Here is a 23,810-nt window from a genome sequence, read left to right as displayed (position 1 = left end):
TTAAGAAGAATACAACCACCATTGTTGTGGTGCATAATCTTTTGATGTAGCAACAGCATCTTTTCATAGTGTGACAACATCAGGATAAATTCCTTACCTCTTTGGTCTAGTGATAAAACATAAATAAATGAGGCTGAATTTGAAGGCTTGTTTTCTGAATACTTAGAAACTTTTTAAGTTTGGTTTTGCTCACTGTGATATACAGAATTCTCTGGATGTAGTTAAGTTACCAATGTGAGGAGGGAAGTTAATCTGATAATTCCTCCAGAATTAAATACCTTCCCATCACTATCATATGAAAGATATTCACTTAAATTTAAAAGTGCATGTATTCAGAATTCTCTCGGAACACTACAGAGAAACATGTTCAAATACATACCTATAAAGGTAAATATAATATGAGATAGTAAATTATTTGTATTATACTGTTCTGTAGTTCTTGGTTTTCCTAATTAGGTTTATTCAAATAGTACATCATCTTGCTTTCACATTTTCTTTGTAAAATCTCTAGACTCATTTTTGTTTTTTGACTTCTATAACAATATATAGTAATGGCCATTTCTTTTATTCAATTAGCAAATGTTTGTTGAGCATCTGTCTCCTCCACTTTCAAACTGACCTTGTTTCTTGCTATCCCTAAGAGAGTTTCCTTAAAGTTCAGACTTTGGTCTTCTGTTTTTCTCTTTATTCTGCCTTCCTTCTTCTACATAATCAGGATAATGAGATCCTCCATGATTTATCTCAGTCTTACCAACCTTATTTCTAAGTAGTACAGGTATGCTTCTCTGTCTCTATACCCTTAGGCTGTTTCATCTTCCCCAAATGTCTTTCCACTCCCAGTGCTTTATTCCGTGGTTTGTCCTTATCTTACCCAACTTTAAGGCATAACTTTAATGTTTCTCCTTTTTATGACCTTAATTTTGTCCCTTCTTCTTCATCTCCAAAATAAAATTTAGAAATAATTTTCTGTTTGAATTCTCTTAATTTTATTCTTTTAGCTACTAGATCAGTGCTGTGACTTGGTTCTTTTTCAAAGTAGCAACTCTGACTTGCTTTTTAAATATTCATTATTATGATTTTGAATAGTTAATTTCTTCTCTTTCAGTTTCTGATTTTCTTACATATGTAAGGTTGTTACTTTGTTCCATATCTATGTTCTTATATAGATACTTAATTTATTATTTTAAATTAAACTAATAAAGGCATTTAGAGCAATGTGTTTTCTCAAGTACTGCCTTGGCAACTTTCCATAATATCATTACTGTATATTATAGCAACATCCTTTGGATTTCAGCCATGTCTTAAATACTACATATTTACACATTGGTGTGAATTAGATATTATCTCTACATATAGATAGATACTATTCTACTTTCACTTTGGTGAAAAGTCTAATATTCAGATATATGTTCTCTTTGGGCCCCCTAACTTCCACAGAAGTTATCAGTTTTACCCTCTGCATGATTGTCCATGCATATGACTCTGGCCTCCTGAACAATGTAGAATTTCTGTACTCCAGGTTCTTGTTGGAGAAAATATTAGTTTTTAAACTCAAAAGCTTAATTGCCAGAAACATTACCTGAAGGATATACAATCTATCCATAATCCCATCTATTCCATATATATCCTCTGCTCAATCCAGTTCATTATAGAGTTGTATTCTGAGACTGCATTATACCCTGGATAGAATTGTCTTTCCTGACATATACTGGCACATCATGCTTTGGTCTATGTCAGGAAATATGTAAGAAATTTCTTGTGAGAAACGTTTGTCTTAAAGTCTTATCGTATTATGTTGTTGTTCCCTAGAAAAGATCTTTTTCTCCAGTTGAGTACCAAGAAAAATATTAAAGTTCTTTTCCCTGGCTACTGTGTTGTGCAGTGGCAAATCTGTGGCTCATCTTTATATCAATCACAGGTGATCTTATGATACCCAGGTTTGTTCCGGGTTTACCTCTCATTTCATTTCACATTCTTACCCCATCCCCACATTTTACCCCATCCTTTTTCATATATATTGATTTTTTAATTAATTTGAAATGACCTTAGTGAGAGACAGTGTATCATAGTGATTAAGAGCTAAAAAAAAAAAAAAAAAAAAAACCAAACCCTGGGATCAGAGAGATAAGGATATAAATAGATCCTATCTCTCTTGTATGACCAATTGAGCAATTGGACAAGTAATGAAACTGTGCAGATTGTTCAGATTGGGATTTGAACCCATGGTCTTGATATCACACACCTGGTCTCAGCCCTTAATGAAACTCAGATTCTTGATGTTTCACTGAAGAAAGAATTCAGTGAGAGACAAAGTGATAGGCAAGAAGTGGATTTATTTAGAGAGAAACACATCTACAGATGGAGTGTGGGCCATCTCAGAAGGCAAGAGGCCCTGAAATACGGGGTGGTTAGTTTTTATGTATTGGGTAATTTCATAGGCTAATGAGTGGAAGGATTATTCCAAATATTTTGAGGCAGGGACAGAGATTTCCAGGAATTGGACTATTGTCAACCTTTTGGTTTTGACAGTCCAGCTTGAAATTGTCATGGCACTGGTGGGTGTGTCACTTAGCTTTTGCTAATGTGTTATGATGGGCATATAACGAGGTCCACTGGAAGTCAGATCTTCTGCCACATTGGACCTAGTTGGTTCTAACTAGTTTTTGTCATGTCCTATGACTATATCATTCTTTTAAAAGTTGTTCCTTGCCACCTTCCCTCCTGTTTCAGTAACAGCATCTCTAATGGTCACTCTCCTGGTCTGTAAAATGAAAATAATGATAATGTTGATCTCATAGGTTGTTTGAGGATAAGAGTAGTACCTACCTTATAATGTTGTTATAAAAATTAAATTAAAATGCATATAAAGTGTTTAGTATAATTCCTAGCACTTAGGACGGCCTTATAAATGTTAGCTATTATGATCCTAATGTATACAAAAGAATGGTAATGTAGCTTCAAAAAGTTCTTGAATACCCAAAATTGTTGGCAAAATGTGTCTGGAGACAGATCCTCTATATATCAAATTTTCCAAAGGAACAGTGAAAAAGATAAGAATTACTGGAGAATAGGATTTCTCTTTTAAATAGTTTAATTTTGACTCTTTATATTCCATTCTGCACAGATTTTGTAAGGGTTGAAGTCTCCGACATTTCATATAATAATTGAGTCATTTTTCTTAGAAATTTTTGGAACATGTATTGTTGAAAGTATATAATGACCTTTTTTATTTGTTTTTTAATTTTTTTCTTAATATTATTTTTAAACTTTTTGTATATTGCTAACATTTCAACTGTGTCTCATTAACTTTAGATAAAATGTTTCTTTTTTACAAACTCTTTATAGGGTAAACAAATATATTATATTTATTAATATGATCATTTGTCAGTATTAGTCCTTTTCTCCAATTAAGTTTTTTTTTTTTCGTTTTCTTTCTTTTTTTTTTTTAATTTTATTTTATTTTTAAACTTTACATGATTGTATTAGTTTTGCCAAATATCAAAATGAATCCGCCACAGGTATACATGTGTTCCCCATCCTGAACCCTCCTCCCTCCTCCCTCCCCATACCATCCCTCTGGGTCGTCCCAGTGCACTAGCCCCAAGCAATTAAGTTTTTTAAACTGCTCTTTGCTTTGCCTTTCTTTGTTTGTTTTCTGTGGTATATTTGAATTTATTTACTTTTATTCAGATTATAATATAACTTTTAACATTAAAATACATACAATAAAATTATTTTTATTCTAATATTAATTTCCATTTTAGGAAAAATAAGCATATTTATAAGAATATAGGAGACATGTTATTTTTAATGGATAAAATAGTGGCACAAAAAAGGTTTCAAATTAGTTAATTTAATTTGAGTGGTCTTTCATGCAGATAACCCCAACTTGCCATTATAGGAGCCAAAATAATGGCAAGTTGGGATTATCTGTATGAAAGGCCACTCAAAGTTAGGGTGAGTACAAAAGTTGAGCTTTTAGCCTTACATCTCTGATTAAGGACATGTACAATTTTATATCTGGATAAGAGTGTAAAACAAATCATTGTCTGACTCAAGGTTAGTTTGTCTCCCTGCCTGGTTAGCTGTTTGCAAATAATGCATTTTCTGTCTGTCTTTCCTGAATGTCTAACAGTTTTAATTACTATGCAGACCTTTCTGACCCATGTTCTCTTAACTCTTGATCCATATTAATTACTATATTGGGATGGAAGGCATCATCAGCATCTTGCAGAGACACAGTAACTTTTCAACTAAACTATATTTTTGACCATTCATGGAGACCAGCTGATCCTATAAGACTAAAGAAGTAGTTTATGATTACTTGCTGCTGCTAAGTCGCTTCAGTCGTGTCCGACTCTGTGCAACCCCATAGACGGCAGCCCACCAGGCTCCCCTGTCCCTGGGATTCTCCAGGCAAGAACACTGGAGTGGGTTGCTATTTCCTTCTCCAATGCATGAAAGAGAAAAGTGAAAGTGAAGTCTCTCAGTCGTGTCTGACTCTTAGCGACCCCATGGACTGCAGCCTACCAGGCTCCTCCGTCCATGGATTTTCCAGACAAGAGTACTGGAGTGGGGTGCCATTGCTTTCTCCGAAGTAATAGGCTAAAATACCATTAATGTCTGTCATCCACCACCCTGAAATATGACTTTGCCAGAATTTGTTGAGGATGATGGTTAAAAAAAACCCAAAAAACCAGAGCCTGCATCATCCTCTATAATAGATATGATTGCTACCTTCCCAGTATTCTGATTTCTCTCTTGAGTCACTGGAATTTTTTTCATTCATTTTAAGCTGTGGTGCTTCTTTAATTTACTGCCTTCATTATTCCAGTTCTTATACTGCAAGTCTTATTTCCTATTCTATTGCTGAACCAATCTACCACACACTTGTCCCTTTTGAAAAATCCCTGCTTACAACACTGGGTTTATCCTAAGCTCAAGTACCTTTCCTTTATACTTCTAAATTCTTCTACTAGACCAGCCAGCATTTTCAGAATTTTTAAATTTTTCCATGGACATAAAGTTCATCAACTTAAAGCCATCTTATCTGTAACAGTAGAGTCATTAAAGCCAGAGATCTAATTTCACTATGTCTTAGCACCATGAAACTATTTTTAAAACTGTTTAGGCCTTATAATTATCAAAATACATTTTAAATTTACTAATTGAGATTACTTTGTTTTCTTATTTTTGATGCTTAGTTTGGCATTCTAATTTCAAAATGGAAATAGCATTTGTGAGATGGATTCAGAAACATGTGCAGGGTTCTACTTCTGCTATTGGCCAAGTAGCTTCTATTGGACTCAACCTTCTGCAGAAAGCAAAGATAAATCCTGGAAAAAATATAAAAAGCACTGACAACACTGGAGAGCAGCCTCTTAGAAGAAGGAACTGACACTGCGTGAGTTTCCTGTTTTTTACAGCTTCTAGCCTGAGGAAAAGTCCCGTCCATGGGGCAGCCAAAACTTGAAGAGAAACCTGCTGTTTTACTTGCTTGAAGAATCACAGGGCAAAATTCAAGAAACTATTCCAGATGAAAAGTCAGTGGAAAATCTCAGGAAGAAGACAGCCAAGTAGAGGAAGGTCCAAATTCTGATTTAAACTCTGCCAAATTTTTATCTGATACCTGAACTAGACGTGTTCAGGATATACTCTAAGCAGCAGCACAGTGAAGGTTAAAGAAATTGAACTGAGAGTTCAGCTGCTATTCATACATGAGAGACAGTTTGAGATTTGAGTCTAGCCAGCTTAATCATTTGCTAAAAATAAAAAAATTTTAAGGGAAAAGAAAAAAAATCAATATATTTTAGAAAACTATAACAGCATCCAAACTCTAAAACATGGCACTCACAATGTCCATAACAGAATCCAAGGTCACTAGGTATATGAAGAAACAGGAAAACTATAACTCATACTCAAGAGCAGAAAGAAAAACTCAAAAAGCAATCATTGGTGGCAGTCCCAGATGTTGACCCAGATGTTGAATTTATTAATGATTTATAATATGCTCAAGGATGTGAATATACATTAATACTTGAATGAATGAATAAATAAGAACTCTTAAGAGAAATAGAAACTATTTTTTTAAACTATCAGAAAGTTTAGAATTTAAAAATACAGTATTTAAAATTAAATAGTCACTACTTGGGCTTAGCAGCAGATTGGAGATGAAAGAAGAGTCAGTGAACTTAAATCAATCAGAAATTATCCAATTTGAAGACCAGAGTATGCTGGGGGACAGGGAGGGGAGATGACAATGAAATGAACAGAGTCTCAGGGTCAGATTATGTAGAATTGGAATTCCCAAAGGAAAAGAGGAAGAAAATGAAATTTGGAAAAAAAACGTGTGAAGACATATGACTTAAATTTTCCAATTTTGATGACAGACATATATTTGCAATTTCGTGAACCTCAGCAATCCCAATCAGGATAACTAGAAAGAAAATCTCACCTAAGTTCATTGTAGTTAAGGTGCTTAAAGTGAGAGTGAAAGTGTTATTTGCTCAGTCATGTCCAACTCTTTGTGACCCTTTGGATGTAGCCTGCCAGGATCCTCTGTCCATGGGATTTCCCGGGCAAGAATACTGGAGTGGGTTACCATTTCCTCCTCCAGGGAATCTTCCTGACCCAGGAATCGAACCCACGTCTCCTGTGTCTCCTACATTGCAGGCGAATTCTTTACCCACTGAGCCATCAGGGAAGCTCTGAAGTGCTTAAAACCTAAAAAAAAAAAATTTTGCAAATAGAGAAGAATGACACATACATAAGGGAACATTGATTCAAAGGATCAATCACTTCTCATCAGATGTAATAGAGCCTGAAGACATGGAAACAATATCTTTGAAATGCTAAAAGAAAAATATTGTCAATTCTAAAATCTATATCATGCAAAAATATTCTTTAAGAATCATGAAGAAGTAAAAACATCTTCAGATAAAAGAAAAAGAAAACAAAGAAGATTCACTACCAACAGACCTACACTATAAGAAATGCTAAGAAAATTTTACAGACTGAAGAAGAATAAAATTGGCTTGAATTTTAGCCCTTCAGGAAGGAATGAAGAACACAAGAAATAAAAAATATGTGGGTAAATATAATTTCTTAATTTCTTTAAAATAAATATGACTGTGCAAAGCAAAATTGATAATGTGAGGCTTAGGTGTGTAGATATAATACATAATTCTCAGTATAGTATATAGAACAACTACAGCACTGTAGCATAAAGGATAGGGCCTATATTGTTGCAGTTCTTATATTTTACACCAGGTGGTATAATATTAACAATTATTTGGACTATGAAAAGTTAAGGATATATTTTATAATCCCTAGAGCAGTGATTCTCAAACGTTTTGGTATTGAGATCCCATTACAATACTAAGAATTACTGAGGACCCCAAAGAGATTTTGTTTATATAACTTATATATACCTATATATACATTTTAGAAAAAATGATAAATTAAAAATATTCATTTATTCATTAAAATATCAATAACAAATCTATTCTATGTTAACATGAATAAAATGTTTTTATGCTAAATAATTATATTTTCCAAAACAAAAGTAAGTTAGTGAAAAGATTGACATTGTTATACATTTTGCAAATCTCTTTAATGTCTGACTTAATAGAAGACATCTGGATTTTCATGTCTGCTTCTGCATTCAATCTGTTGTGATATGTTGTTTAGGTTGAAGTATATGAAGAAAATCCATCCTCACACATATATGTAGTTGGAAAATGGAGGAGAATTTAAATAGCCTTTTCAGATAATTGTGGATATTCTTCTTTAATACTACACCAAAACTCTGAAGTGGAGGTTTCTTAAAGGTTAGTTGCCATATAGAATCTAAAGCCATATTAGTGAACTTTCTGTACTCTCCATTGGTCTGTCTTACACTTTGAATGAGTTATAACATCATGCATTGATCATAGGAAAAGTGGTCACAGATCTTCAAAATGTTGATACATTTCATTAGACAATATCCAGAATCACTTTTGTTAATACCACCACCAACCTCATCAAAGAAAGTATTTAAGTTTGGGAAACTGCCAGTCTTACAGTGGATACAGGTACTTACAGGTTTTCAAAAATTCTAATTTTCACTTGAAAGTTCATATTTCATCATTGGCAATAAATATTATTAGATGTTTTCTTTGACATGACAGGCTCATTTCATTTATTTTTGCAAAAAGAAGTATGCTTATTAACCAAGTCTGAATGATAGCTTGATAGTCATAGCTGTCTGCCAAGTAGAAAATGGGATTTCATGAAAAAAGTGGCTCACAAATTCAGCTCACAGGTCAAACCACCACCACATAAGTGCTTCTCCTCAAGACATCTACTGTGCTTCAGTATACAGAAGAATTACTTCAGTGCATATCTTATCTAATCACACAGAATAGTAAATAGATAGGTACTGGGGGGTCAATACTTAATAAATATTTTCACTGTTTCATCAGGGATATTCTTAAATGAACTTTCTTTTTTAACTGGGAGTACATAGTAGTAAAGAACACAATACTGTTTGGTACCACTGCATTGCTTTGTGCTACAGCCCACAGTTTTAACCTCGACTGTTTCTGTACCATTAGTGAGATTATCAGCGCAATTGGCCCAGGATAAATGGTCAGAAGAATTTTCAACACTTTGAATATTTCAGTAGTACTTCTCAGGCATTCCAGAAGAGTATCTTCTTGTATGATTAGTTGGTGCTGACACCAGATGAATACAAACAAAATTAGTCCTGCTCTATCAGATTTATTTATTTTTAAGGCAAAAATAGTAACACATCTATTGATAAGACATTAAATCACTATGTTTTTAGTTAAATCTTTGAATCAGTGAATTTCTATCTTGGAAAATGGTAATGCATGTTTCATCCAGGAGGCATTCAGCAATGTTAACTTTTCAAGGCTTTACTAGTCTCTCAGCTATTGTGATTGGTTTGCCACCCAATGCAGTATAACAACTTTGCCTATAAAATGCCTGAATGGTTTCTTAATTTCTAGTTTGGAAAGTTATAAAAACAATTTGTGGAATTTAAATGCTCACCACACCTGCATTTACAATTACAGTTGTTTTGCTTTAATCTCTGAATGATTGATCTCAAAATGATGCTGCAGCTTAACTTGGACAAAATGTTCTGTCGCAAAAGACAATAAGGTAAATTATTAACACTTATAAAACTTATTGAAAGGTAGTTTTCATTGCATTTCATTTGATAAAACAGGAAATCAGTTTCACCTAGTTACTTTATATAGATTTCTTTCTTCACTGAGTCAGAGAATTCTAACACTTTCAACTTTCTCAGTATCTTAGAAGTAAACAGAGAAGCTGTGTGTAGAGAAAAATATTTGTTATTCTAATGAATATATATAACATAAAATTTACCATTTTAACCATTTTTAAATGTACAGTTCACGGACATAAAGTACATTTACATTGTTGTGTAACCATCACCACTGTCCATCTCCAGATCATCTTCATCATCCCATACTGAAAGTTTGTACCAATAAAAAGATAAGTCCCCATTCCTAAGCCAATAATCCATTTTTTAAAATTTTATTTTATTTTTAAACTTTACAATATTGTATTAGTTTTGCCAAACATCAAAATGAATCCGCCACAGGTATACCCGTGCTCTCCATCCTGAACCCTCCTCCCTCCTCCCTCCCCATACCGTCCCTCTGGGTCGTCCCAGTGCACCAGCCCCAAGCATCCAGTATCGTGCATCGAACCAGGACTGGCAACTCATTTCATACATGATATTATACATGTTTCAATGCCATTCTCCCAAATCTCCCCACCCTCTCCCTCTCCCACAGAGTCCATAAGACTGATCTATACATCAGTGTCTCTTTTGCTGTCTCGTACACAGGGTTATTGTTACCATCTTTCTAAATTCCATATATATGTGTTAGTATACTGTATTGGTATTTTTCTTTCTGGCTTACTTCACTCTGTATAATAGGTTCCAGTTTCATCCACCTCATTAGAACTGATTCAAATGTATTCTTTTTAATGGCTGAGTAATACTCCATTGTGTATATGTACCACAGCTTTCTTATCCATTCATGGGCTGATGGGCATCTAGGTTGCTTCCATGTCCTGGCTATTATAAACAGTGCTGCGATGAACATTGGGGTACACATGTCTCTTGAATAATCCATTTTTAAATATGAAAAGAATTATAATTTTTCATTTTAGAGTAAAATGTGATTAATTTCTAAAATGAGTTTAATGTTAAATTTAATATTTTAAGTTTTTATTTAAATGCTTAAATATTATGAAACAAACATATTAATTGTACCTATTCTTGTTGTGCTGCCATGTAGATACAAGGAAAAATTTAGGATTTCATTTTTTTTTCTTTTGGCTATACGCTGTGGCTTGCTGGATCTTAGTTCCCCTACCTGAGATTGAACCCAGGCCACAGCAGTGAAAACATCAAGTCCTAACCACTGGATTACCATGGAAATCCCCCTTTCCCTTCTTTTCTTCTAGGATTTCAGAATAACTACTTGTTTGGGGATTTCCCTGATGGTCTGGTGGTTAAAACTCCGTGCTTCCACTGCAGGGGTATGGGTTTGATCCCTGGTTGGGAACTAGGAACCCACATGCCATGTTATGGGCATTGCCAAAAAAGAAAATAAACCTAATAGTTTGATGATAATGAGGTTTTAGCTGCTATATCAGGTATAACTAAAGAAAATTAACAAGAACCCAATAAAGATACAGAGAACAAGCTGACTTAATCTCTGAAAATGAATGTATTTATACCCTAAGTCTATTATATCAGGAATCTGTTAATAGAAAACACAAGAACACACATGCATACAGAGTGTTGATACCATCACATATCATAAAGCCTCTAGAAAACTCTGCTGTATCTACAAAAGAGAATGAAAATATTTTAGGCAAATAACATCTTAGTACTCTTGTTTTTAATCATCTTGATTTTGATTTTTAAGATCCCAGGACCACACTTTAAGGACTTCTACCCTAGAGCAACCACTTAAGGCAAAAAGAAAACAACAAGGAATATAAAAGTATAGTTAAAAGTTCAGTAGATAAATTAAAATGGAGTTCTAAAAGATATTCAATTAACCAAAAGATGCAGAAAATAATGGATAGAGGAACAAATAAATATGCAAATAGTAAAATGTAAGACCTAAATTTAAACATATCACTAATTATATTAAATGTTAATGGACTAAACACTCCTGTTAAAAGGTAGAGACTGTCAAAATGAATTAAAAAAAAAAAAAACAAGACCCATCTATACTCTGACTTCCAGAAAGCACTTTAAATAGATATAAGTTGAACAAGGAAGCTAATATACTATTCATTCAATACGTGTAAGAAGGCACTTTGCTGCTGCTGCTGCTAAGTCGCTTCAGTCGTGTCCAACTCCGTGTGACCCCATAGACGGCAGCCCACCAGACGCCCCCGTCCCTGGGATTCTCCAGGCAAGACCACTGGAGTGGGTTGCCATTTCCTTCTCCAATGCATGAAAGTGAAAAGTGAAAGTGAACTCACTCAGTCATGTCCGACTCTTAGCGACCCCATGGACCGCAGCCTACCAGGCTCCTCCATCCATGGGATTTTCCAGGCAAGAGTACTGGAGTGGGGTGCCATTGCCTTCTCTGAGGAAGGCACTTTAATATTAAGCAAAAGAACTGTTAAGACAAAGGGTATTACCAGATATAAAAGTTAAGCAAAGAATATTATGAAATATAAAGAGGTGTTCATCAAACACATAAAAATAATACATGTGTATATGAAGCCAAATAGTAGGAATAAAGAGGAACTTACCAGGTAGTAAGAAACAAAGGGATAAAAATCCCCACAATCATAGTTGGAGCTTTTAGCGCCCTATGCTCAGTCCCGATTCATGAGCTTCAGGAGATGTAGGTTCAATCCCTGGGTTAGGAAGATCCCCTGGAAGAGGGCATGGCAACCCACTGTAATATTCATGCCAGGATAACCCCATGGATAGAGGAGCCTGGAAGGCTGCAATCTATAGGGTCACACAGAGTTGGACATGACTGAAGTGATTGAGCACACACATATAATCTCTTGTACTTAGAGATACAGAATCTAGCAACATTGGTTTAACATTTGAAAATCAGTCAGTCAATGTAATTCACTACATTGAGAGAACAAAGGAGAAAAGATAAATAATCATTTGAATAGATGTAGCAAAAACATCTGACAAAATTCAGCACCCTTCATGATTTAAAAATAACCGCAATGAAACGTTAAGCTAATAGGGAATAGAAGGAATATTCCTCAATCTGATAAAAGACATCTCTAAAAACCCTGCAATCTGTGTCACACTGAAAGTATTGGATGTTTTACCCTTAAGGTTGGGAACAAAGCAAGGAAGTCGGTTCTCACCATTTCTATTCAATAGTCCAATAAAAGAAAAACAGAAGGTATAAAATTAGAAATTAAGAAGTAAAACTGTTTTTTCCGTCTGTGACTCCTTTGCTGCCCTGCATATAGGATCTTCAGTACCATCTTTCTAAATTCCATATATATGCATGCATTAATATGCAGTATTTGACTTTCTCTTTCTGACTTAATTCACTCTGTATAATAGGACAACCCAGAGGGATAGGGTGGGGAGGGAGGCAGGAAGGGGATTCAGGATGGGGGGACACATGTATACCTGTGGCCAATTCATGTTGATGTATGGCAAAAACCATCACAATATTGTAAACTAATTATACTCCAATTAAAATAAGTTAATATTTTTTAAAAACCACCTAGCCCATCAAAAATAAAAGAAAAGAAAACTGTTTCTAATTGCAGATAACATGGTTGTTTAAGTAGAGCATCCCGAGGAATCATGAATATAGCAAGTACTCAGGATACAAAGTCAAAATGCAAAATTACATGATTTTCATACATATACAAGGTATAATCAGTTTGAAAATTAAATTCAAAAAGCAATTCTATAGCATAAAAAACCCAAAATACTTAGGAATCAATTTTGCAAAAAATAAGCAGTACCTCTATACTGAAAACTACTACATATTGCTGAGAGAAATTAAAGATCTAAATCACTGAAGACCATTATTTATGGATTAGAAGATACAGTATTTTTAAGATGACAGTTTTCCACACAAAAGATCAATAAAATGCAATCCCAATTATAATTGTACCTTGAGGCTTTAAAAAACAGAAATTGACTAATTTATTCTAAAATTTATATGGATATACAAAGGACCTAAAATACTTAAAAAAGTAGTGCTTTCCAATAGAACTTTCTGTGATGATGAAAATATTCTGTATCTGTACTAGCCAATATGTAACTATTGAGCACTTGAAAGAGGGCTAGTGCTACAAAGGAACTGATCTTTTCATTTAACGTGTTTAAATGTGATTATGTAAATACATGTGGCTAACGGTTATTGTAGCGAACAATGCAGAAGGTAATTCTGAAAAAGAAGAGTTAGACCACATGACTTTGAAACTTAGTGTGCCGCTGCTGCTGCTGCTGCTAAGTCGCTTCAGTCGTGTCCGACTCTGTGCGACCCCATAGACGGCAGCCCACCAGGCTCTGCCGTCCCTGGGATTCTCCAGGCAAGAACACTGGAGTGGGTTGCCATTTCCTTCTCCAATGCATGAAAGTGAAAAGTGAAAGTGAAGTCACTCAGTCGTGTCCGACTCTTATCGACCCTATAGACGGCAGCCCACCAGGCTCCTCCGTCCATGGGATTTTCCAGGCAAGAGTACTGGAGTGGGGTGCCATTGCCTTCTCCGGAAACTTAGTGTAAAACCATAGTAATTAAAACAAAGACAAACATAATAGAGAGCCTGGAAACAATCTTGATTTTTGACAAAGGTGCTAAAACAATTCAAAGGGAAAGCTAATGGTGCTGGAACAACTGGATATCCACATGAAATAAAATGAACCTCTAGCTGCATCTCATATACACACAAAAATTCAAAATGGGTCACAAATTTAAATATAATTCAAAAAGTCTAAAGCTTTTAAAACTAAACATAAGAGATTATCTTTGCAATTTGGATACAGGCAAAGATCTCTTCAGTTCAGTTCAGTCACTCAGTCATGTCTGACTGTCTGTGACCTCGTGGACTGCAGCACTCTGGGCTATCCTGTCCATCCCCAACTCCTGGAGCTTGCTCAAACTCATGTCCATTGAGTCAGTGATACCATCCAACCATCTCATCCCCTATCATCCCCTTCTCCTCCTGCCTTCACTCTTTCCCAGCATCAAGGTCTTTTCCAATAAGTCAGTTTTCGCATCAGGTGGCCAAAGTATTGGAGTTTCAACTTCAGCATCAGTCCTTCCAATGAATATTCAGGACTAATTTCCTTTAGAAGATCTCTTAAGCAGGTCATTGAAAGTAATCACAAAAGAATAATAATAAATTAGACTTAATCAAAATTAAATTTTCCCATCAAAAGGCAAGACTAAGAATATGCTAAGGCAAACCACAGACTTTAAGAAAATATTTGCAATGCATACATCTGACAAGGAATCATTTCCAGTATATGCAGGGACTGTCTACAACTCAATAATTTTTAAAAAGACAGCCCAATTTAAAAATGGTCAAAGATATAAACAGACTTTTCACAAAAGATGTATAAATGGCCAATAAACACAGTATCGTTAGTCATCTGAGGAAATGCAAATTAAAACCAAAATATCCACAGCATGGTTAAAATTAAAGAGATTGACAACTCCAAATGTTATCTAGGAATTGGAACAACTGGAACTCTCATGTTTTGTTGGAAATATAAAATTGTACATCCATTTTGGAGAAAGATCTGGCAGTTTCTTATACAGCTGAACTTAAACCTATCACATGACCCAGCAATTCCATCCTGAGGTATTTACCCAAGAAAAGCGAAAGAATATGTCCACAAAAAGATTTGAGTAAGAACATTCACAGAAACATCCATCAACAGAAAAAGTGAATAAACAAATTCTCGTATAAACAAATTCATGTAATTAATTATACAGTGGAATTAGTGGGGTTAACTGTCCTGGTTTGCCAGGGACTCAAAGGATTTCTGGAATACGTGACTTTCAGTGCTAAAACTAGGAACGTTTTTTTAACTAGGAAACTTTTGAGCAAACCAGGAGTTGGTCACCGTAATTGTCCACCTCAGCAGCGCGAAGACCTAACTCCTGGTACATCCAACAGCATGGATGAGCCTCAAAACGTTACGCTGAGTGCGTGATACCTACGCAAGAGTTCATATTCTATAATTCCATTTACGTGAAGTTCTAGAGTACGCCAAACTAAGTTGTAGTGAAAACAGAAGCAGGGGAATATTTGTGTCTGAGGGGTTGGCTGGTGGGGAACGGATGTCAGAGAACATTTGAGAGTGATGGTAATGTTTTTTATTTGTATACACCAGTTGTCAAAACCAATGAATGGTAAGTTGAGGTATCGACATATCTGTGTCCTAAAAGTACCTATAAACAAATACTGAACTCTAGTTAATGGTAAGCATACCGGAGTGAGATCTAACTCTTCTTTACTTGTCAAGTGTGGAATTCCTAAAACAGTGGTATGTAAATGTCTGAGGTAGAGGAAGGGAGAATCATTCTTTGAGGATTGCTCCTGAGTGGAATTGTTTGTCATGACTATTCGATTTAGAAAAATTTTCTGTAACTTTCCATGTGGCTGATATCTTTTGTTTTATGACCCTGTATTTTGTGGGAAGAATCTTAATTTGTTTTCTAAATTGGTGGACTTCTTTCTCTATTATAAGTATGTAATTTGGCTGCAATTTTGCTTTGTTAATTGCTCTGATACTATTCTTTGCTCACACTTCTTTGCAGTTTTTTATAATATTTACAAGTGTAAGTAGAGAAACTCCGTATTATAAGATGTTATTACTTTTAGCAGTCATAGTATTTCTTAAAGCAGTGACTATAAATTTACTTATGGTTATATTAAAGGATGATAATGCTTATAGCATTCTAACTTGTTACTTTTCTGTAATAATATAGTACTTTTAAAATGGAAATTGGATTGCTTTTAGATTAGCTTTTTATTAGCAACATTTTTTTGATTCATAATAAATATGCACAGTAAAAATGCACGTTGTAGAAAAGCTTAGTCTTGATTAAAAACTTTAATCTTGCTAGGATTTTATTTTCACACATACTTTTTGCTGTAATAGTGAGTTAGATCAGAGAAGATATGCTGTTGCTATCCCAAAATCTTTCAAGATATATTTCATCTTTAAGTTTGCTTTCTTCTCATTCACCTCTAAAAATGTGTTGTTCTTACGAGGATGTCAGTTATAATAATATTTTTCAATCCTATCAAACCCATTGAAACCTTCTCATAAATTTTAATCACCTATTTCTATGCTGAAATTAATAGATTGTTTAACATACATACACACATAACTTCAAAAATTCAGTGCAATTGCCCTAATTGTAATATAATGAGAAAATAAAAGGAAAGTAATTAATAAATATTTGAATGTGTAGATTTGAGGGTATGCTACAGTGGTCGGATGCTTGTATCTACACATAGAAACTGTGGATGAGACTATAAATGCAGACTGTTCCAGGTGTGTTGCTTTTGCACTGTACACCACAAGCAGTATTGCTGTCACTTTCATACCTTTCTGAAATATTTGACTGTTCTTGATAAAGGTCTGAACAAAAAACAAAGGACAAATTTCCCTCGATTTACATGTTATGTGTGTTTCTGGATATGTTGGCATCTGTTTAAAACTGTGTAAGCACAAACTCTGTTTATATTTAAAACAGATTTAGGTTCTGGCTCAGATCATTATGGATAAGTTTTTCATCTTCATAAATGTCCAAGAGGACATGGGGACATTATGAAGGTCAGATAATTCTCTTACGTGGAGAACTCTCCTGTAAATTGTCAATCATCCAGCAGCCCTGGCCCTTGTGTGGTGAATGCCATCATTTCCGCTTAATCATTGTGACACTAAAACACAAACTTCCAAAACACCATATTAGGTGTTTTTCACAATATATGTTTGGCAATTGTGTCACTTTTCAGAATAATGTCTTTAAGATAAATAGGATTACAAAGGAAACCAACTGTATTCAAATATTTCAGGTTAAGAATCTCTGCAAAAGTGGATACCACACCCTTCTCCAATATACACACTCCAGCTGACAACCACTGTTATAACCACTGTTATGTAAGGCTTTCTTTCTATATTTCAGGAAATGGTGAAAGCTTTAGTATTAAAATATTTTGGATTTGAAAGTGCATTTGGGTGCCTGCATCATTTTGTCATCAACATAACAATATCAACAGAGGATTAACATCAACTCTAATAGAACAAAGCAAATAGTACAGGAATTGTGTTTCTATTCTAATTTTGCTTCTTATTGGAAATTAAGTGTATCAATGGACTAACGTTTCTATCTCCCATTCTTTTCTCATTGTGCCTAAACTACCTCTCTGATTAACATCAATCATTTGCCAACTTGTTTATTCATATATTACTTAAAGGAGTAAGGTAACCTTGGCCGAACAAAATCTTCCTCCAGCTGCTGCTGGGAAAGTTGACAAAGAACTTATATGTATTAACAGGGTAGTTGAAACACAAGTGGTTCTAAAAATAGGAATTGTAAAGCATGATAATCAAGAGTTGATTTCAACTGGCACTCACTCAGTGTTTTCTAGGGGTGCATTGCAAGAAGTGACTATATTGTACATGGACAATGTATATCATGATAAATGTGCAGACTGTTGTGATGATGACTTTTATTTCTTTTAGGGTATGTCTCTATGCCAGACTGTTGTCGTAGGCTCTGTGGTCATTCTTCTGTACTCTTCAAGAGCATGTTATAATTTGGTGGTGATCACCATATCTCAGGATACATTAGAAAGTCCATTTAATTATGGCTGGGATAATCTTTCAGATAAGGTAAGAACCTAACATGTATTGCAAATCTAAGTGTATGATAATGAAGTTAGCCTGACTAGGAGAATGTTTTGAGTGTTTGACTTACAAACACTTTTATGGAATCTCTAGCCACTATCAGTAATCATACTTCAAAGTTCTATGTTTAAAAATTCTCATTCATATGTAGCAGTTGAAATCATTCTTCAGAGAGAACTTCTCCCAAAATAGTATTTTATTTTCTTTTTGTGAATAATATTAACAGTGTATTAAATCTATTGGTCATAAATCTATTTTCAGTTCAGTTCAGTCGCTCAGTCGTGTCCGACTCTTTGTGACCCCATGAATCGCAGCACGCCAGGCCTCCCTGTCCATCACAAACTCCCGGAGTTCACTCAGACTCATGTCCATCGAGTCGGTGATGCCATCCAGCCATCTCATCCTCTGTTGTCCCCTTCTCCTCCTGCCCCCAATCCCTCCCAGCATCAGAGTCTTTTCCAATGAGTCAACTCTTCGCATGAGGTGGCCAAAGTACTGGAGTTTCAGCTTCAGCATCATTCCCTCCAAAGAAATCCCGGGGCTGATCTCCTTCAGAATGGACTGGTTGGATCTCCTTGCAGGCCAAGGGACTCTCAAGAGTCTTCTCCAGCACCACAGTTCAAAAGCATCAATTCTTCGGTGCTTAGCCTTCTTCACAGTCCAACTCTCACATCCATACATGACCACTGGAAAGACCATAGCCTTGACTAGATGGACCTTTGTTGGCAAAGTAGTGTCTCTGCTTTACTAATTTGTAAAGGATAGTGTTTAAGTATCTCTTTATAAGTTGATATTCTGTCATTAGCTAGTAAATATGGTTATGTCTTTAATTTGCTAGGATGAAATTAATTCTCTCTTACCCAAGAACTATATATAACCTAAATATTTGGTTTAGTTTTAGATGTATACTTTTATGAAAATTTGGCATTATCAGTCTTGAAAATGGGAGCGCATTCATAGTTCCTTGGGTGTCTAGGTGTTTTCTGTAGTGACTCCTGGCACGCTTGCTGTGCATATCTGACCTCCCAGCATTTTCCATCCTTCTGCTAGAAGTAGCCTGACCTAGGTGCATGTCATGTCTTTATCTATATTAATTTAGCTTCGTACTGAATTTAAGCATCCTGGAATGCTGTTTTATCAGGATTTTAATTATCTTTCAAAGAAGGAATTTTCACATTTGGTTCCGTGTGGCAGATTCCCTTCACTCCTTTCCCCATTTCTCTTTCCCCACATTTATTAGAATAGAAACAAATTCAACATGGAATTTAAGCCCAAAAGCATGTTTTTAAATAGCAACAGAGCTGAGTGACTTGCATGTTACATTTCTCTACAGGTGTAACTCAGGGTAAGTGTGATTATTTTGCCTTTGGAGCAGCTGGAACCTGTAGTCTCATTTATAACCCTCCTCAGACTACAGGACCTAAACCACCCACACCACTACCCATGTGTTAAAAATATTTTCATAAATTGATGTGTTGAAAAAGTTAATACCTCTTTATTCTACTTAACATCAAAGCATTTTATGATCTTTAAAGGATAAATATCATTACATGAGAAGCCATAAAATATGGAAAATTAATTTAGAGTTCTATGTGCTTGTAAGTTGATCTTTTAAGTTACCCTACCTGGAGCAAGTTGTTTGTGGAGGGTGATTCCTTACATGTAAGACTGATTTTAAAACTGCTCGACCATATTCTATTCACAGGCTCATGTAAAAGACATAAGTGGAGAAGAGTATATTGTATTTGGAATGGTCCTCTTTCTGTGGGAACATGTGCCAGCATGGTCAGTGGTACTGTTTTTCCGGGCACAGAGATTAAACCAGAATTTGGTATGATATCATAACATTACCTAATGCCTGTTCTCCTTATTTTTAAAAATAATAGAACATTTATATTGATTTTCTATTTTTGGCAAAGACTAAAAAGGATTATAGATCTCAGCCTCCTTTCTTAGTTGAAAAGTAAATCTTCATATTCTATCTACTACATTGTTCACAGGCACCTGCTGGCATGATAAACAGTCACAGTTATAGTTCCAGAGCATACTTCTTCGACAATCCGAGGCGATATGATAGTGATGATGACTTGCCAAGACTGGGAAGTTCAAGAGAAGGAAGGTAGTTGCACTGAATTGGTACCAACATAGATTTTTTTTTAAAAAAGCTTTAACCCAAATATGAAAAGGGTGATTTGCTGATATATGTCAATAAATAAGATCGTTTAACATTGGCGCGTAGAACAGTAGATGTTAAACCCATGATGAGACCTGTACTATAAAGAATTATCATCTGCTTCTAAGTCCACATATTACCTTTATTTGAGAAATGCCTTTGGGGGTAAAATGGCACCCTTTCATTTCAGGATCCCTTGTTAGTTCAAAGCTGATGGGGGTTGGTGAGCAGAGAAGAAATACTATTATATATGTTTCCATATCTACTATGCTGTTCAAATTGCACAGAGAAACTCTAAATAAAACTCTTGGGAAGCTTAGCTGCTATAAGAAATCTTCAGTGCCCTCCTTGTTCCAAAATCATTACAAGTCCATCCCATTAGCTTTGGTATCAGTGCCGAGGAAGCCTTAATGCACACTAAATAATGCTTTGAATTTAATGCAGCATTTTCTATAACCCTCACTTCATCTGGACAAGTTACTTAACCTCAATTTTTTGTCTGTTTTTCATCTGTAAAATAGGGATAATAATAGAACCTATCTGATAGGATTGTTGTGAAGGCTGAGTGCATGTGTGTGTAAACATACATATGTATGTCCTAGAATAAAGCCCAGCACATAATAAGCACTATGTTACTATTATTATTATCTGATAATCAAGTTCTACTAATTTTGAATGGTATTTATTCATTCTTTTCTAATATGTGATATAGAATCAAGGATATTAGATATAAGTTATTGAATTTTGTAGAAAGCCATTATTTGGTGAAGAACATAATTCATTCAAAACTAGAAGTGCCAGCATGAGTTATTATATCCTGATCACAGTCCTTTTTTGCCCCTTTTTTGCAGCTTACCAAATTCACAAGGTTTGGGCTGGTACGGCACCATGACTGGCTGTGGCAGCAGCAGTTACACAGTCTCTCCCCACCTGAATGGACCTCTGACGGACACTGCTCCTTTGCTCTTTACTTGTAGTAACTTAGATATGAACAGTCACCATAGCTTATACGTAACACCACAAAACTGATGGCATCATCAAGTTGTGATTCTTCAATCATTTTTCATGAATGTGTATATTCAGTGTGTTTAAATTCCATCTGCATAAACATTCCATTATCCGTTACAACTGAAAACAAAGCCTGGAAATGTGGCTGAGTCCAGTGGAGGACACAGCTGTTACTTTTGACCTCGTCCTGGTAAAATGAAGTACAATGGAAAATTTGGAGCCAGAGAAAAGAAGGATTAGATCTTAAGGGACTCGATGGCCTCCGTACATCCTGATTTTGGAATATCGAACGCATATTTGCACTTTTATCTTTGTTCTGAAAGAGTACACTGCAGTCCCCAAAGTCATACCCAGTGTTCACACTGGGATGTTATGTTGTACATCAAATCAGGAGGGAGATTCCTTACAAAAATCAAAGCCTGTATATTCAGCAGTGTACTCCATGTGGAATTCTTACCCAATAAAGTTTATAGTGTGAACAGTGCACAGAATGAAGGCATAAAAACGTATCATTCTTTTGAAAGATCTATTGAAAATAGGTAATCATTGAAGATAGTTCTTTTAAGCATGATTGTACAGTACTAACTGAAATTATTCAATCATTTTAAAGAAATGATACTAGTAATCCTTTACAGTGAGGACCAGCAGTGTTCTTTGGAAAGTCACAGTCATTTCTTCAAGAGCAAAGTATACTAATCAAAATTATGTGGCTACTTTGAGTAGAATTGGTCAAGTGATTATTCTGTATGGTTAAGACAATACAGTAGTTTAAGCATGATTCTTCAAGAAAACAACAGCAATTTTTGTGTAGGGAGATATTGATAGAAACTTCTTAGGACTAAAGTTTACAGATGCATTTAAGAATTATTCAGAAAATATACAATTCTAAGTTAAAACATGAATACATTTTCAAAGGCATTCAATTAGCTGAAATAAAATATAGCAAATCTTACCCATTATTCCTATGAATCAGGATTAACCTCAGGTAAATTAAATCATGATATGTTATTGCAGTGAGCTCAAGTGCAATACTTTGTAATACATATAATTTTTCCTTTAGTTTTCATTTTTATATCTTGCATATGGGCAAAGCCAAATTAATTCAAATTAATCCCAGCACTAGACTAAATGAACAACTTATGTGAAGGTACTAACTAGGTAAGTATAAAAACCAGTGGTTAACAATATTGGAGTACTTTTAGAATTACATTAAAACTGTCTTGAACGTCCTATCTTAGATCTAAAATATATATATATATATAATATATATATATGGTAGGCTAAAGTGATAGAGAATTTTAAAATGCACTTTCTACTAGTGTCTATATGGAAAAAAGTAGATGCTAAATACCTCAAGAGCCCAAGGTAACAGGCAACATTGGGAAGTTGTCACAACATGCTTAAAGATGACTATATACGGTTATTTGCTAATCTGTTTCTTCAGAACTGGAACTAATACAACTGTCTTTTTCTGTCTTTACTTTGATTAGAAAGTTCTTTTTCTGCTCTTACATAAAACATCTTTCACCTTTTTGATTGATTCAGTAACTTCACAGAAGTATAACAGTAAGTGAAACCCCAAGAAAAAAATGAAATTTTTAATGCTTTTGATCTCTTGGGAAGCTGGTACACAGACAAATTTAATCTTTTTATAGTACAAAAAAAATTCTGAATTTAGTCCAAATCATAAACTTATACATGTCACTTTGGATTTATAAAATTTATAGTATAGAATTTATAGATCGTAACAGGACAACATACCGTGCACTTACCTGAGTGTATTTTTACTGCAACTTCAGTTACTGGGTTTCTTTTCAGAATGCCGACTATTTATTGTCTTAATAATGTTAGGTATTTAATTATCTAGAGCTATCTAAGAAGATGTGTTGCCTTTGTTAATCCTTGGGGTTCAAAGTGATACATTTTTTCTAGGAAAGCTTCCCCAGACTTCCCTACATAATGCTCCTATTTGACCAGATAAGTGAGGATTACTCTTTTAAAAATATTTCAGATAAAATAACGTGGTTTTTTCAGTTGCATTAGTTGATTCTTCCAAATCTGAGATTTGTAAATTTCTTATCCCTGACCAGGGAACCTGAATTCTTGCATTTGTCTCCTTAAAGACATCTCCCACAATAAATCACCAAAGACAAAGAAAGATAAGCTTCTGGCCCAGTTTTTGCTTAAAAATTTCAAAGCACTAGGAGCACTTTAAGTCTGGTCTTGAAAGAAGGAGTTGTTTATCAAATCAAAGGGCTGTCGATCCCCTGTTCATCCTGCACTGAAGCACATGATGACAATTTCAAACCTTCTTTTTGGTTCACTAACTAGAAAAGAGAATTTCATTGCTTAAGTGTGTAATTCTACAGTGATTAGCAGTACTTGTTTTTATTGTTTCATTTGGACGGTCATTAATTTTGAAACTCTTGCCACTCATTATAGCTGGTAGTAGTTTTATGAAAGATGTAATTTATAGCTAAAGTGGCTTTTTTTAAGCATAGCTGCCTTTTTTATTGTTTAAGTGTTTCTCAGCTATAAAATCAGTGTCAAACTGGTTATAAAAGTATAGCTGTGGCCAATGAATGTATTTATTTGTTTCACTAAATTGTAACAAAACACTACTGTTAAAAATAAAAGTGTTTGTGCTTTTATTTGGAGGTTGGGTTTTCTTAATCTCTTTTAACAGACTACACCCGT

The 23,810-nt window shown here is 34.8% G+C and overlaps 1 protein-coding gene across 1 annotated transcript in view; it reads left to right on the top strand.

The window, feature by feature from the left end:
* GPR137C (G protein-coupled receptor 137C) overlaps positions 1–23,764 on the top strand; it is a 62,906-nt gene extending 39,142 nt beyond the window's left edge. Inside the window, exons 4-7 of the mRNA XM_061430079.1 lie at positions 17,768–17,917; positions 19,638–19,763; positions 19,933–20,051; positions 20,957–23,764. Coding sequence (XP_061286063.1) covers positions 17,768–17,917; positions 19,638–19,763; positions 19,933–20,051; positions 20,957–21,134 — 573 coding nt within the window. The 3' untranslated portion in view covers positions 21,135–23,764. The remainder of the gene's footprint in view (positions 1–17,767; positions 17,918–19,637; positions 19,764–19,932; positions 20,052–20,956) is intronic.
* The last annotated feature ends 46 nt before the right edge of the window (positions 23,765–23,810 follow it).

This window comes from Bos javanicus, chromosome 10 (genome assembly GCF_032452875.1).
Source record: "Bos javanicus breed banteng chromosome 10, ARS-OSU_banteng_1.0, whole genome shotgun sequence".
NCBI lineage: Eukaryota > Metazoa > Chordata > Mammalia > Artiodactyla > Bovidae > Bos > Bos javanicus.
The sequence above is the reverse complement of the archived record's forward strand: the minus strand, read 5'-3'. Positions and strand labels throughout refer to the sequence as shown.